The sequence below is a fragment of the Cnephaeus nilssonii genome (genome assembly GCF_951640355.1).
Source record: "Cnephaeus nilssonii genome assembly, chromosome: 4".
NCBI lineage: Eukaryota > Metazoa > Chordata > Mammalia > Chiroptera > Vespertilionidae > Cnephaeus > Cnephaeus nilssonii.
In genome coordinates, this window is record NC_137075.1 from 59,078,412 (window position 1) to 59,092,925 (window position 14,514).

A 14,514-nucleotide genomic window follows, 5' to 3' on the forward strand; every position below is an offset into this window, starting at 1 on the left:
TCTTAGAAAACATTGCTATTTTTTTTTTAAGGGGAAAAAGGACCTTGTCTGAAACAGGTTTGAAGAGGACCCAAATCCATTGCCACCCAAAATCTTCCAGCCTACTCTGTCCTCTTTGATAATTGCACGGCCTTATGAGGTGTCAGTTCAAATTAGAAAAGTCACTTTTTCAGGAATAGGCACTTCCTACTCCAAGAAAAGTGATGCCAAGTTAACAAAACCGCAAAGACTTGGCTAATTCAAGCACAAGCTAATTTATTATCATTGGCCCAAGGGACCCACTCTTTTTTTTTTTTTTTTCCTGCGCAGGCCAATATCCACAACTGTACAGACGCCAGTTGCAGGGCGAACGTTTTCATCAGTAGTAGTCGGGGGGAGCATTGTTTCTCAGCCAAAACGGAGGGAGACTGGAATTTGTTCAGTGTGGTAATCCAGACATCTCCAGTAGATCCCAGCCTTTAACATCTGCATGTCGTACGAAAATACCTCAATTTTCCATATTACAAGCTGGGGAAACAAATCTGAATTCTTCAAGGGCGAGCTCTTTTCCAAGTACGGCAACCTACCACCGCCAGCTCAGGATTTACGAGCCCAAGGCTGGGGACACACAAGATCTAGCGCCCCAGGATCACAGCCAAGCGGTGAGCCTCCGCCTTGCCTTTAAATAAGCCGCTTGTGGTCTGGCTGCCCCGGAGTTCAACTTCCGGTCACAGTGAGAGGATGTTTTCCTCCCGGCCACGCCCTCCCGGCCACGCCCTCCCGGCCACGCCCACCACGCCACGCCTTTCGAGAGCGCGCTCCGGCGGACCGGCCAGCGCGCGCGCGCGGGAGGGCGGGGCCGCGGGGCTCGCCTTCCCCGGGCGGCGCGCGGGCACGCCCAGAGCTGGCGGACCGCGCAGCGGCGCGCGCGCTCCCGGTGCCCTCCCCCCTGACGTGCCTGGCCGGGGCTACGCTAAGGCGCAGGAGCTGCCAGTGCCGCTGTCATGGCGTCGGAGGCGCTGGGTGAGGAGAACCCACCGCGGTCTCTTTAGAAGCGAGGGGCGGGCGGCTGGGTATGGAGAGCGGCCCCGAGAGCCTGCAACCGCTAGAGCACGGGGTGGCCACCGGGCCAGCGCCAGAGACAGCTTCTGCGCAGGAAGGGCGACCGGAGACCAGGCTCGCTGCTGGGGATGGTCCCGAAGTATGGGCGGCGGAGAGCAGCGGCGGGAATGGGCAGGGGGCGGCGGCCGCCGGGAGGAGCCTCCCGGACACGGTTTCTCCCGCCAGCTCTTCTCAGGTTCCCGGACCCTGCAGCTCTGTCCGGGGCTTGGACTTGCAAGAGAGCGATTTGGAGAGTCCTGCTGCCCAGAAGGTGCCTCTGAGAGGGCAGCACAAGGTGACCGCCTCCCCGGAGACAGCCGAGGCCGGAGCGGGCCCGGGGTTGGGTCCTGCCGGAGACTCGGGCGCCTGGCCTGACCCCGCAGGCACCTGCCAGCCAGAGGTAGCGGCCTCGGGCTCCGAAGAGCCCAGCAGCGCCGGCGGCCTCAGCAGCAGTTGCAGCGACCCGAGCCCTGCCGGGGAATCGCCGAGCCTGGACTCCTTGGAGTCGTTCTCTAACCTCCATTCTTTCCCCAGTAGCTCCGAGTTCAATAGTGAGGAGGGAGCTGAGAGCAGGGTCCCGGAGGAGGAGGAGGAGGAGGAGGAGGAGGAAGAAGAGGAGGGGGAAGAGGGCGCCGCGGCGGTGTTGCCCGGGGCTGTGCCCCTGTGCAGAGGGGAGGAGGAGGAGGAGGAGGAGGAGGGGGAGGCAGCTCAGGTGCTCGCGGCCTCCAAGGAACGCTTCCCGGGACAATCGGTCTATCACATCAAGTGGATCCAGTGGAAGGAAGAGCACACACCCATCATCACCCAGAATGAGAACGGACCCTGCCCTTTGCTGGCCATCCTCAATGTTTTGCTTCTGGCCTGGAAGGTACATTCTGTAGCTTCCTATTTCCTACACCTTTTGGGGAGGAGGGAAACGGGGTAGGGGAGCTGCTGCCTATCAGCTGATGGCTTCCTCCCCTCTTTCCTCATTCATCAGTTCCCTTTTCTTATTATTGCATGAGATGCATTCGGGGACTCCGAATTATACGTATACCAGAAAGAATTGCTGGCAACCTCAGGTCTCACTTAAATAGGAGTTTAACATTTAGTTGTGATTGATATACTCACAAAAAACTAGGGCTTAGAACATCCTAAATCCTACGATTACTTTTAAACTATATTTTTTATTTATTTCTTCTTACTGACTTTATCACATATGTAAAAGAGTGAATAATAGGGGAAAATGATTTTCAGAAGTTATCATCAACCCATGATGTCAGGGACCAAGTTCTAATGGTTATGTTTAGTCTATTTTCCAACTAATGCTTGTTCCATTTGGGTGTGGATACTTAAGGAAATGGTGATAGGGAAGATGTGGCCCCTTAAATTCCATTTAAGGAAAAGTATTGGTCTGAGACCCAATTACCACAACTTCTTGGTTTTCAAAGATTATATTTTACATTTATGCATGATTTTTACTTTCCTCCTCTTTGGCTCTTCTTAAATAGTTTGGCATTATCACCAGTAACCACGCATCAGAATGTGTTAAGGGAGCTAAAATTGTAACAACTAAAATAAGAAAAGATATATTCAAGGTAAAGGAACATAAAAGGGAAGGCCTTCAAAAGTAAGCATATTGAAGACTCAGAGTGAGTTATCTATAAATGGAGTATCATATCTGAGCTTGCAGTTTTAAGGTGCTGAGAAGATACATCTCATAGCATATTTTATTTTCAAATTGATAATTATGTCTATAGATAAAATGTTCCCTAGACAAAAATAACCTGGAGTGTTCTGACCAGTTAAGGCGTAAATCAAGTGAAGGGAATAAATACTATTGTATTTATTATATGCCTTCGTCTCCCTATTACTAGAAAGGTGTGATGCAAAAGAAATAAGATTAGAAATCTTACCAGTATCTGGTACATCCTGGCACTCAAATGTTTTAAATGAAAACTGTGCCTGCTCTTAAAGCTATTTGGGGTTGCAGCATTGACTTACTTGAAATGATCAAAGAGCAATGCAAGACCATACACTATAAATACTAGGTTATAGGAAACAGATTGAAATACATTGGATATCTCAAAAGGGGAAATTTTCCTTTGGTCTGGCATAGTCCCAGAGAGCTTCCTGGAATCTTTGGGTCTTGAACCAAGTTTTTAAGGAAAAATAGAATTTAACAAGGAAATGGAATTCCTGGGAAAGAGAAGAGTATAAACACATGGGGGGGGGGGGGAAATAGATTGGAGTGTGTGTGTGTGTTGGATGACAGGGGTGGTCAGTTCATATTGGAGAATAATAGAAAATAAAATTGAAAGGTAAAGAAGAGCCAATTGATGCAGAGTAGGGAATTGGACTTGATCCTGTGGTCCGGAGTTCCCAGTCTTTTTGTAGGAAGGTTATAACAGTTTCCTTTAAGCTTCATTTTTCTTCTTAATTTCTATATAGTACTGCAGAAGTTCAGAGGAAGGAAAAAAATACTATGGAATATTTGGGGATAGATGAGCATTTGAACTGACTCTTTTAAATATATTTTTGTTGATTTCAGAGAGGGAGAGCAAGATAGAAACATCAATAATGAGAGAGAACCATTGATTGGCTGCCTCCTGCACCCCCCCCCCCCCCCCAAATTGGGGATCAAGTCCACAACCCAACTCAGGCATGTGCCTAACTGGGAATCGAACCATGACCTCCTGGTTCATAGGTCGATGCTGAACCACTGAGCCACACTGGCCAGGTTGAACTGACTCTGAAAGACATGACTTCAAGTGAATGATCAAATGTTTGGGTGCCCACTATGAGAGGTACTAGAAATAGAAAGACCGATAAGATGCAAGTCTGGCCCTAGCTGGTTTGGCTCAGTGGATAGAGTGTCGGGTTCGATTCTGGTCAAAGGCACATACAAGGGTTGCAGGCTCCTCCAAGGCCCAGTTCCTGGTCAGAGCTCATGCAGGAGGTAACCAATCTATGTGTTTCTCTCACATCAATGTTTCTCTCTGTGTTTCCCTCTCTTCCACTCTCCCTAAAAATCAGTGGAAAAATATCCTCGGGTGAGGATTAACAAAAAATAAAAATTTAAAAAAAGATGCAAGTCTGCTCTCATATAGGTTTCTATTAGTGGGGAGACAGGCTTATGAACAGTAATCATGGTGCAATGTAAGAAGTTCTAAATGTGCTATTGAATTACAGAAAAAGAGGTAATTGGGAATGGGATGTGTTAATAGAAAGCTTCGAAGAAGTGATAACCTATGAATTGGGTCTGAAGGATGAGTGAGAGAAGGCCTTCCACACAGAGGGAATACTGTATTCAAATATGCTGAAGCAGAAAAACGTTTGTTCTATTTGGGGAGTACGGTGGAGGAGGGGAAAAATGCAATAGCAGGAAATAATAGTGGGATTAGACTGTGAGCATGTTAATGAATTTGAAGATTATTTCATAAACCTGTGGTTCTTAGTCTTCTCTCTACCTCCAGGCTATTGCACACAAAAGTTACAAATCAGTAATCCTCAATGGTTGATAGGGAGACAGGTTAAAAGAATCAAGGTTAGATAGAGCAGTGTTCTTAAAGTGAGCCAGGGGTTCTAGAGGTCAAAAATATTTTAATAATAATACTAAGATGCTATTTGCCTTTTTCATTCTCATTCTCTCACAAGTGTTAGAGTTTTCCAGCCTGCATGATGTGTGATGACATTGCTCTGACAGTTAGTAGAATGTTTGCTTGTGTATTGTGTTTAAAATTTTTCATTTTCAGTATGTTAAGTATTGATAGATGTAACCCATATAGCTCTTCGGAGACCTCAAAAATTTTATGACTGTAGAGGGTTCTAAGACCAAAAAGTTTTTGAAATGCTATAGTAGATAGGGTATGAAGGTAGGTATCAGATTTTAGAGGACCGTCACTGGTTGTGTTTAAACTTTATTTTTTTTTAAATAAATCTTTATTGTTCAGATTATTACTTATGTTCCTCTTTTCCCCCCCATAGCTCCCCTCCACCTGATTCCCCACCAAACCCCATGCCCTTACCCCCCGCCACTGTCTTCATCCATAGGTGTAAGATTTTTGTCCAATCTCTTCCCGCACCCCCCACACCCCCTTTCCCCTGAGAATTGTCAGTCCACTCCCTTTCTAGGCCCCTGATTCTATTATATTCACCAGTTTATTCTGTTCTTCAGATTTTTTATTCAATTGATTTTTAGATTCATTTGTTGATAGACATGTATTTGTTGTTCATAATTTTTATCTTTACCTTTTTCTTCTTCCACTTCTTAAAGAATACCTTTCAGCATTTCATATAATACTGGTTTGGTATTAATGAACTCCTTTAGTTTTTTTCTTGTCTGTGAAGCTCTTTATCTGACCTTCAATTCTAAATCATAGCTTTGCTGGGTAGAGTAATCTTGGTTGTAGGTTCTTGCTGTTCATCACTTTGAATATTTCTTGCCACTCCCTTCTGGCCTGCATAGTTTCTGTTGAGAAATCAGCTGACAGTCGTATGGGTGCTCCCTTGTAGGTAACTAACTGTTTTTCTCTTGCTGCTTTCAAGATTCTCTCTTTGTCTTTTGCCCTTGGCATTTTAATTATGATGTGTCTTGGCGTGGCCCTCTTTGGATTCCTTTTGTTTGGGGTTCTGTGCGCTTTCTGGACTTGTAAGTCTATTTCTTTCACCAGGTAGGGAAAGTTTTCTGTCATTATTTCTTCAAATAAGTTTTCAATATTTTGCTCTCTCTCTTCTTCTGACACGCCAATAATTGGATGTTGGTACGCTTAAAGTTGTCCCAGAGGCTCCTTACACTATCTTCATATTTTTGGATTCTTTTTTCTTTTTGTTTTTCTGGTTGGGAGTTTTTTGTTTCCTCATGTTTCAAATCTTTGGTTTGATTCTTGGGATCCTTTGATCTACTGTTGAATTTCTGTATATTCTTTATTTCAGACAGTGTATGCTTAATTTCTGACTGGTCCTTTTCCATTTTTTTGGCATTCTCATTAAGATCTTTAAAGGTCTCACTCAGAGGTTTTTAGCAGATTCTTGAGTAACCTTATAAATGTGGTTTTGAACTCTATGTCCAGTCTTCTGCTTTCCTCCATTTCTTTCATTTGTGATCTGCCTCTTTGTCTCACAATTTAGCTGCTTCTCTGAGTTGATGGAGTGGCTTTGTGTGCGAGGTGTCCTTTGGGCCCAGTGCCTCAGCCTCCCCAGGTGGAGGTGGACATTCTTGGTGCACCCCTTTGTGGGCTGTGTGCACAGTCTTGTTGTAGTTTAGCCTTGATTGTTGTTGGTATCACTGGGCGGAGTTGACCTCCAGGCCAATTGGCTGTGAGGATCAGCTGTGTCTACACTGGGAGAGCTTCTGTGCTCAGTTTGGATGGGGCAGAGTCTCAGGGCGGAGCAGGCAGCCTTGGTTTCCCATCAGCCCCGCCCTAAGAGGCTTGAGTCTCAGTGTCCCGCGGCAATGGCTGCACGCACCTGTGAGAGAAAGCTGCTCTCGAGCTTTGCCCGCTGCCAGACAGTCCAGTTTCTCCCCGAATGAGTGTGGGTACCCAAAGTCTCACCTGGAACTGGAGTACAGTGTAGTGAGGAGGCCCTGTTTCCCTTCAGAACGAGAAAGGCAGCCACGTGTTCAACTGCCCGAGCCCTCTCTGCGCACGCGCCACCTCACCTGTCTTCCGCAGTTCCCCTGGGTCTCCGTGCCCCGTGGCAATGGCTGCATGCACCTCTGAGAGAAAGCTGCTCTCGAGCTTTGCCCGCTGCCAGACAGTCCAGTTTCTCCTCGAATGAGTGTGGGTATCCAAAGTCTCACCCGGAACTGGAGTGCGGTGCAGTCGGGAGGCCCTGTTTCCCTCCGGAACTAGCAAGGCAGCCGCGTATCCAGCCTCCTGGCCTTTCCTCTCGCACGCGCACATCTCTGTCTCTGCACCTCTGTCTCTGTCCTTTTCTTTTTCCTTCTACTTATAGAATTCCCACTCAGCCGGCTTTCTGGTGGTTCTGGGTGATGTCTGCTTTGTCTTTTAGTTGTAGTTTTGAAATTGTTGTGCGAGGCAGCAGTATAGGTTTTCACCTAAGCCGCCATCTTGGTTTCTCCTAAACTTTATATATAGTTGTATTAGGGAGTTATTATAAACTAGAGGCCCACCGAGCGAAATTGTGCAAGACCCAGACCGGGCGTGGGACCCAGTGTCAAGTCCCCCCCACCCGAGTGCGCCTCCCCGCCCACCTTGAAGACAGTGTGGACAGAGATAAGAATAGTTTCCTGCCCTAACCTTTCTTTCTCAGGAGCACTTAAATTGACCTTCGTTGGAAGATGAGAATTGAACAGAGCAACACTTACTTGTTCCCATGAAGAAATCATATGATGTTCAGCAGGTGCCTTTTGGCGTTTGGTCATGACGGCGTCACGGCGTCACAGCCATGGGGTTTTTATAATAGAGATTACTAGACAGAGGAAAGACATAGTGAAAGTGGTCTTTTTGCTTGAGATTAGATTAGAGGTAAGACTGTAGTGAGTGTAGCAGGAAGAATTGATAAGGATAGCTCTTTTGGATGGAGAATTCTTTGCCCCTTCTCTTTGATGTCACAGTCTAAATGATGAAATGATCACTACCTGGATAGAGGAAATGAAGAAGATGGCACCATTTTTCTAATCTGGAGATTTCTTGGGCCATTCAAAAGATAGAGAAGGTGTTTTAGGTGGAAAGTTGATGTCAAACTTAGATCGTGTCAGGTTGGAAATGTCTGACAAAAATATAAATGTTCATTATACCTCTAGAAATATGGACTGGGTCAGGAAAGAGGTGAAAATTATAGAAAAAATAGAATTAGGGAAACATTATATAGATGTAAGTAATATGATAACTATAAGAATAAATGAGAGTGGTGAGCAATAGTTGTCAACTTTTTCCACCTCAATATACGTGAGGAGCTACAAATGGCCAGCATAAACATCTTCCCTATCCTCCATTTCCCCACTCTCTTTTCCATCCCATTCTTCAGTAGACGCAGAGAAAACAGGAATAAAGATTTAACTTGGTGGGGAAAAGGGAATGCTAAGCATTAAGGGAGAGAGGGTGTAAAAGAAACTAAAAATAGGGAAATGTCATGATAATCGTCTGAGAGAGAAGCTGTAATAAAGAAGTGGTTATGCCCGGCCGGCATGGCTCAGTGGTTGAGCATCGACCTATGAACCTGGAGGTCATGGTTTGATTCCCAGTCAGGACACATGTCCCGGTTGTGGGCTCGATCCCCATTGTGGGGCATGCAGAAGGCAGTCGACCAATGCTTTTCTCTCATCATTGATGTTTCTATCTCTCTCTCCCTCTCCATTTTTCTCTGGAATTAAAAATATATATATTTTAAAAAGAAGTAGTTATTGTCAAATGTAACAGCATCAAGTAGCTGGTAGAATTGGAAATATTTTGCCAAAAAGACAGGTGTGAGGACAACAAGGTTGCTAAAAAGTGATAATACAGACATTTCCGAATAGGTGGTAAAGTTCTCTTTGGAGGAAGAACAATCTTATTTTCTAAAGTAAGGCAAATACATACAGAGACAAGATTATGTTAAGATTGACAGATGGAAATTGAGATCTCATTTTCCATTTTGGCAGAATAACAGCTGATCTCTTCAGAAATAACTATCAAACTTGTCAGTAATTAAGGAGGAAAGAGGTTGTAAAGCATGAGGGGCTGGTATGATGAGAAAAGTACATTATATTTTAAACAAATTCTAACCTCATTGGAGATTATGCCTAGGAATTTGAGGCATAAATAGGAAGTCACGAGTAGCAATGAATAAATTAGGGTATTCTTTAAAAACTTTTAGTATATCAGTTTTGCTTTATTGTTATCCTCCCCGCCCCCCTCGACCCCCAGTAGTTTTCATACTTGGAAATAGGAGCAGGAAGAATGGCTAGTTAGGGTTATCAGGGATTGGGCTTTTAAAAGGTTGATTCATAGTGAGTCAGTGGAATTAGAGTTGAAAATAAAATAGTTGATCATGTCTTTTTTGGGTATGAAGTAACAAGAAAATCAATAAACTGAACATATTGGAAGGATTTGAGTGATTCAAAGGAAGTAAATGCTGTGGTTCTGGATGAGAGATGACAGTTAAAATGATCAAACAGGGTTAAGTACTGAGTTAGAAATGGAGTTTTAATTAAAATTGTCTTTGGACTGGTGGAGAGTAGGTAGGTTATTATTCATAATCTGTAAAATAGTTGAGCTATGATATTCCAACAAATCCAGAAAGAAGGAAAGCTATCCATTAAGTTACTCAAGCTCAAATTTCTGTCTTTTTAACTGATATCAGGTAACTTACTCAACTTTATATCTTGGAATACATTTTCAATTTGCTTCTTTATGCTATATTTGGTTGAGCCATGACCTATGAGCCAGGAGGTCATGGTTCGATTCCTGGTTGGGGCACATGCTTGGGTTGCAGACTCAGTCGCTGACCGTGCAGGAGGCAGCCAATCAATGATTCTCTCTCAGCCTTGATGTTTCTGTCACTCTCCCTCTCCTTTCCTCTCTGATATCAATAAAAATATATTAAAAACAAAAACTGATGCCATTTATAGGTATATTTGAGGGCTGTGTCCCATTCATTAGACTAATTAATTATAAAAATCCACTTAGAAGATATATAAAATATAAAATTTATGTGATGTTATTGGTCTTATTTTATAAATGTTGAAGCTGAATTCATTATGCTTTTTAAATCTATATATATATAAGCCTAAGCGACAGTTACAACTGAATGACCAGAATGATCGGAACGACTGGTCGACCAGTTGCTATGATGTGCACTGACCACCAGGGGGCAGATGCTCAACACAGGAGCTGCTCCCTGGTGGTTAGTGCGCTCCCACAGCCAACCTCCCATGGCCCCTCCCATGGCCAGCTGCCCCTCTGGGTAGGCATCAATTGCTGGCTAGGCCCAGGGACCCCAACCATGCACGAATTCGTGCACCAGGCCTCTAGTATATATATTTTTTTATTGATTTCAGAGAGGCAAACAGAGGGAGAGCGAGATAGAAACATCAACGATGAGAGAGAATCTTTGATTGGCTGCCTCTTGCACGCCCCACACTGGGGATCAAGCCTACAACCTGGGCATGTTCCCTGACCGGGAATTGAACTGGGAATCGAACTGTGACCTATTTCATAGGCTTACACTCAACCACTGAGCAATGCTGGCTGGGCCATTATGCTTTTATTTTTCTACTTTTTCATACAATTAAAAAAATACATTTTTAATGATTTCAGAGAGGAAGGGAGAGGGTAAGAGAGACAGAAACATCAATGATGAGAGAAAATCATTGATTGGCTGCCTCCTTCATGCTTCCTTCTGGGGATGGAACCCAAAACCCAGGCACGTGCCCTGACCAGGAATCCACTCAGCGACCTCCTGATTCATAGGTTGACTCTCAGCCACTGAGCCACACCAGCTGGGGTTGCATATAATTTAAATTTCTTAACGTTTCTGCCTTAATATTTTTGTTTATGAAGGTATTAATATAATAGTAGAGGGAGTCAAGAGAGGAACATCAGGGTTCTGAAGCAAGGTTCTTTTACATTAAACTGGTTTTGTTGTAGGCAGAGGGAAGGGCACCAGGTGTTTGACCTATGGGATCAGACTGGACCTGTGTTCAGCAACCTTGGTATTTGAGATCTGGCTAGGAAAGAATTCAGAGCCAAGATTCAAACTATAATAGAACATTTATTTGGTAAATCACAGAGGTAGAAAAGTTATTCCTAGAAGAAATGGGCATGGAAAACAAGTGATGGGGTAAAGGAAGGGCTTGGAGCTTACATGTGAGGAAGGGAATGGTAACCACCTGGAGGGATAAAAGTGGAAAGGGGAAGGAGAGTGCTCTGAATCCTTCCTAAGGGTTTTAAGGGTGGAGATTTTAGGGGAGGTCCCAGTGGAAGCTTCAGCAGCTTTCCAGGTATGTCCTTCAGGGTTATGGTCTCCATTGATTGATTGGTTAGCGCTAGGGGTCATTATTCTATGCAGCTGTGGCTGGTTTTATTTTTCTTCTGGGTCTGGAACTGAAATACAACTGAGGCCTAGATGTTATCTCTAGGGAGGAAAGGCCAGTGGGTCCAAACCACAATCAGTGATGTGCTAGTGGGACCTGGAAGCTGGGTCCCACCCTACAATTGTCCTTTGCTAGTCACCCAAGGCTTTCCACCCTGGTGACCTGTACCTGGCCCATCCTCCTCGCTCTGCTCAGGTCTGTCTAACTGCATACCACAGTTTTTCCAGACATTAGTGCTAGAAACCATAAAATAAGAATACATTAGATTCTTATTTTGTTAAAAAACAAAACAAAGAGAGTTTAAGGTTGAAGAAAAATAGGACAGAAAGACACCACCACTCTTCACCCCTCACCTTCACAATCCCCCCCCACAAAACACACACACACACACACACACCAGGAACTAGATCAAAACATGCTACAAACTGAGGGAGCTATTTGCCAGATTACCTAAGAGCTAATTTCTTTTTTTAAATATCTTTTTGTTGCTGTTGTTAATCCTCATCTGAGGATATTTTTCCATTGATTTTTATTTTCCATTGAGTGGAAGTAAGGGGGGGAGACAGAGAGAAAGAGAGGCATCAATTGACTGCCTCCTGCACAAACCTCAACTGGGCCAGGATCCAGCCTGCAGCCGAGGTATGAGGTACTCAGAATTGAACCCGCAGTCCTTCAGTCTTAGGATCATTAATAAAACCTTGGCACTGGCTTTTAAGGTGATTGTGGTAGAGGAAAGCAAAAAGAGAAGCAAGCTTTCAGGAATATCATTTATGTGGATTAAAAAAAAATAAGATCTGTTGATGGCTCCAAAGTGTTAGTTGTTAGTGAGAGACAGGTATTTTTCTTCACTATTAACTCTTGTTTCTAGTTTTAATGAACATCCAGGATATTTTATTGGCTAAGATTCAGAAAATGAATATACCACTGAGTATGCTTGTGAATAAGTCAGTTAAAATATTTGTGTATTTGTTGTCCCACTTCTACAATCAATATAGAGATTGTCATTTTCTATTTCAAATATTTGAAGAAACCCATGATAAGCAATTATTTGGAAATTCCAAGGCTAAACCCTGAAATTATCTGTTTTCAGAAATTTGTTTATAGAATGTATTTCCCAAATACATATACTTGTTAGTGCCTTTGTTTCTTATCTTGATAATTTTATAGTAGGATTACTACATTAACCAAAGCAGAGGATAAGCTTTGTTTATGGAATTTTCTGGTGAATATATTTCAGTAGCGAATATGTCTGGAATAAAAGAATATGTGGGTCTTATTTTGTTTAAGTAACATTGCTAGGTATAATGATCTTTCAGATTGGTCTGGCAGTTGTTCAGAATATGACCATTCACAGTGAATATAAACTATTGGTTTAAATATCAGACATCCAAAAGCAATACTGAAGGCACCTATATGATAAAAGTTAAAATCACCTAAAGCAGGAATCAGTAAAGGGCCAGATAGTAAATATTTTAGGCTTTGTGGGCTAATATGGTCCCTGTTGCCAAGATTCAACTCTGCTACTATAGTGCAAAAGCAGCCAGACAATACATAAATCATGTTTTAATAAAACTTTATTTAGAAAAACAAGCAGGGACCATAATTTGCCAGTAAGTTTCAGTTTTAAAACATACCATATATGGGAACTGTCCATAATTTCTGCTCAATTTTTTTGTAAACTTAAAACTGCTAAAAAAAAAAAGTATTATAATTCTTTTTAAAACAGAAAATGAAAATAATTAGAACTGAGCAATGATCAAAACCTCCATGGAATCTCTTGGGTTCACTGAGTAATAAATCCACTGGATGACTAAATCATAAGCATCAACTATCATATATGCTCTCAGAGGTTCTCACATTGTTCGATGTTACAGGGATCTTTTATAAGACCTATTTTATTCATTGATTAAAACAGACAAAAAATTGTGGCATGCTATTACCACATTTGGTATCTTGAACACCCAGAGGACCTTTTTCAACACTTGGGGAATTTGGAGAAATTGCCGATTTAAATTATTTCCTTGGTTGAGTGGAAAATAATTCTGAACAATTTTAAATTATGCAGTTCTTCTCTTATTGATATGTTAATGACTTTGTTTGAATTTCCATCCTACATTATTTATTTTTCTCCTATGAATATACCACAGAGTATGCTTTTGAATAAGTCACTTAAAGTATTTATAATTATTAGCTATAATATCTGTGTAACTCATGCCAGTTCATTTGAAAAATTAATTTAGACTGATATGTTGCAGCTGAATTAGCTTTAGAAACTTAAATATGTACCTAACTTTAACTTTTTTATTGTGGAATATAATAAGAAAAGAACATAAAGCAGAAATGTCCAGTTTAACAATTTATTGTAAAGCAGAACTACCGTGCAAGTCAAGAAATAGAGCATTGCCAGCACCCCAGAAATGTCTAATATGCTCCTTTCCAACTATCACTTCTCTTATCCCTAAGGCTAACCATAATCCTGATTCTTATAGTATCCATTTCCTTACTTTTCTTTGTAGTTTTATCACCAAGTATGCAGCTTTAAACAATATAACTTAATTTTACCTGTTTTTAAACTTTACAAGTGGAATAATACAGTCTGAATTCTTCAGTGTGTGACTAATACTTTAATACTGTATTCATGTTAGCCATTCAACAATAAAAAATAGCCAGCATAGACTGAAGTAATGGGATATTGAACTGTATTTAAGCCTGTCTTTAGTAAAACTGGTTGGTGAGTCACCTGTCACAGCTGCCTTTTCCTGACCTTGAACTGCCTTTTTTATCATGCAGGACACTGTTACAGGTGCCTAATGACAATCATGGTGAATGGTGAGAGGCAGAGCACTAGGCATTGGAAACAGATTTCTCAATGTCTATGAGACATTATATCATTATGTAAATTTTATTGTTATAGGATTGACTGTTACACTTTATAAAGATTCACTAACAGCATTTTAATAATGTTAATGTGAATGTTAATGTATACAAATAGTAGATACATATATGTACATACATACTTGTATTTCTGAGAGAAACACTTTAATCACCTAAAACATTTGATTTTATAGAAAAAAAATACTTTGTTTTTCAGGTTAAACTTCCACCGATGATGGAAATCATAACTGCTGAACAGCTGATGGAATATTTAGGTTAGTGTTGAAAAGTGGATGATTTTATATCTCTTTTAAAACCAAGTGTTCAAAGCTAATATGTTATCAAGTCTGGTCAGTGTGGCTCAGTGATTTGGCGTTGACCCATGAACTGGGAGGTCATGATTCCATTTTTGTTCAGGGCACCTGCCCAGGTTGTAGGCTCAGTCCCCAGTAGGGGGTGTCAGGAGGCAGCCGATCAATAGTTCTTTCATCATTGATGTTTCTCCCTCTCCCTTCCTCTCTTTGAAATAAATAAAATAAAAT

At 42.2% G+C, this 14,514-nt stretch overlaps 1 protein-coding gene across 2 annotated transcripts in view; it reads left to right on the top strand.

Annotated features, from left to right (window-relative positions):
- The first annotated feature begins 906 nt into the window (after positions 1-906).
- Positions 907-14,514, top strand: part of MINDY2 (MINDY lysine 48 deubiquitinase 2) — a 65,527-nt gene continuing 51,919 nt past the window's right edge. The window contains exons 1-2 of one of the 2 annotated variants that reach the window (XM_079769369.1): positions 907-1,948; positions 14,190-14,247. In XM_079769369.1, the coding sequence (XP_079625495.1) occupies positions 1,055-1,948; positions 14,190-14,247 (952 nt within the window). In that variant the 5' untranslated portion in view covers positions 907-1,054. The remainder of the gene's footprint in view (positions 1,949-14,189; positions 14,248-14,514) is intronic. The other variant, XM_079769370.1, reaches the window with a different exon arrangement.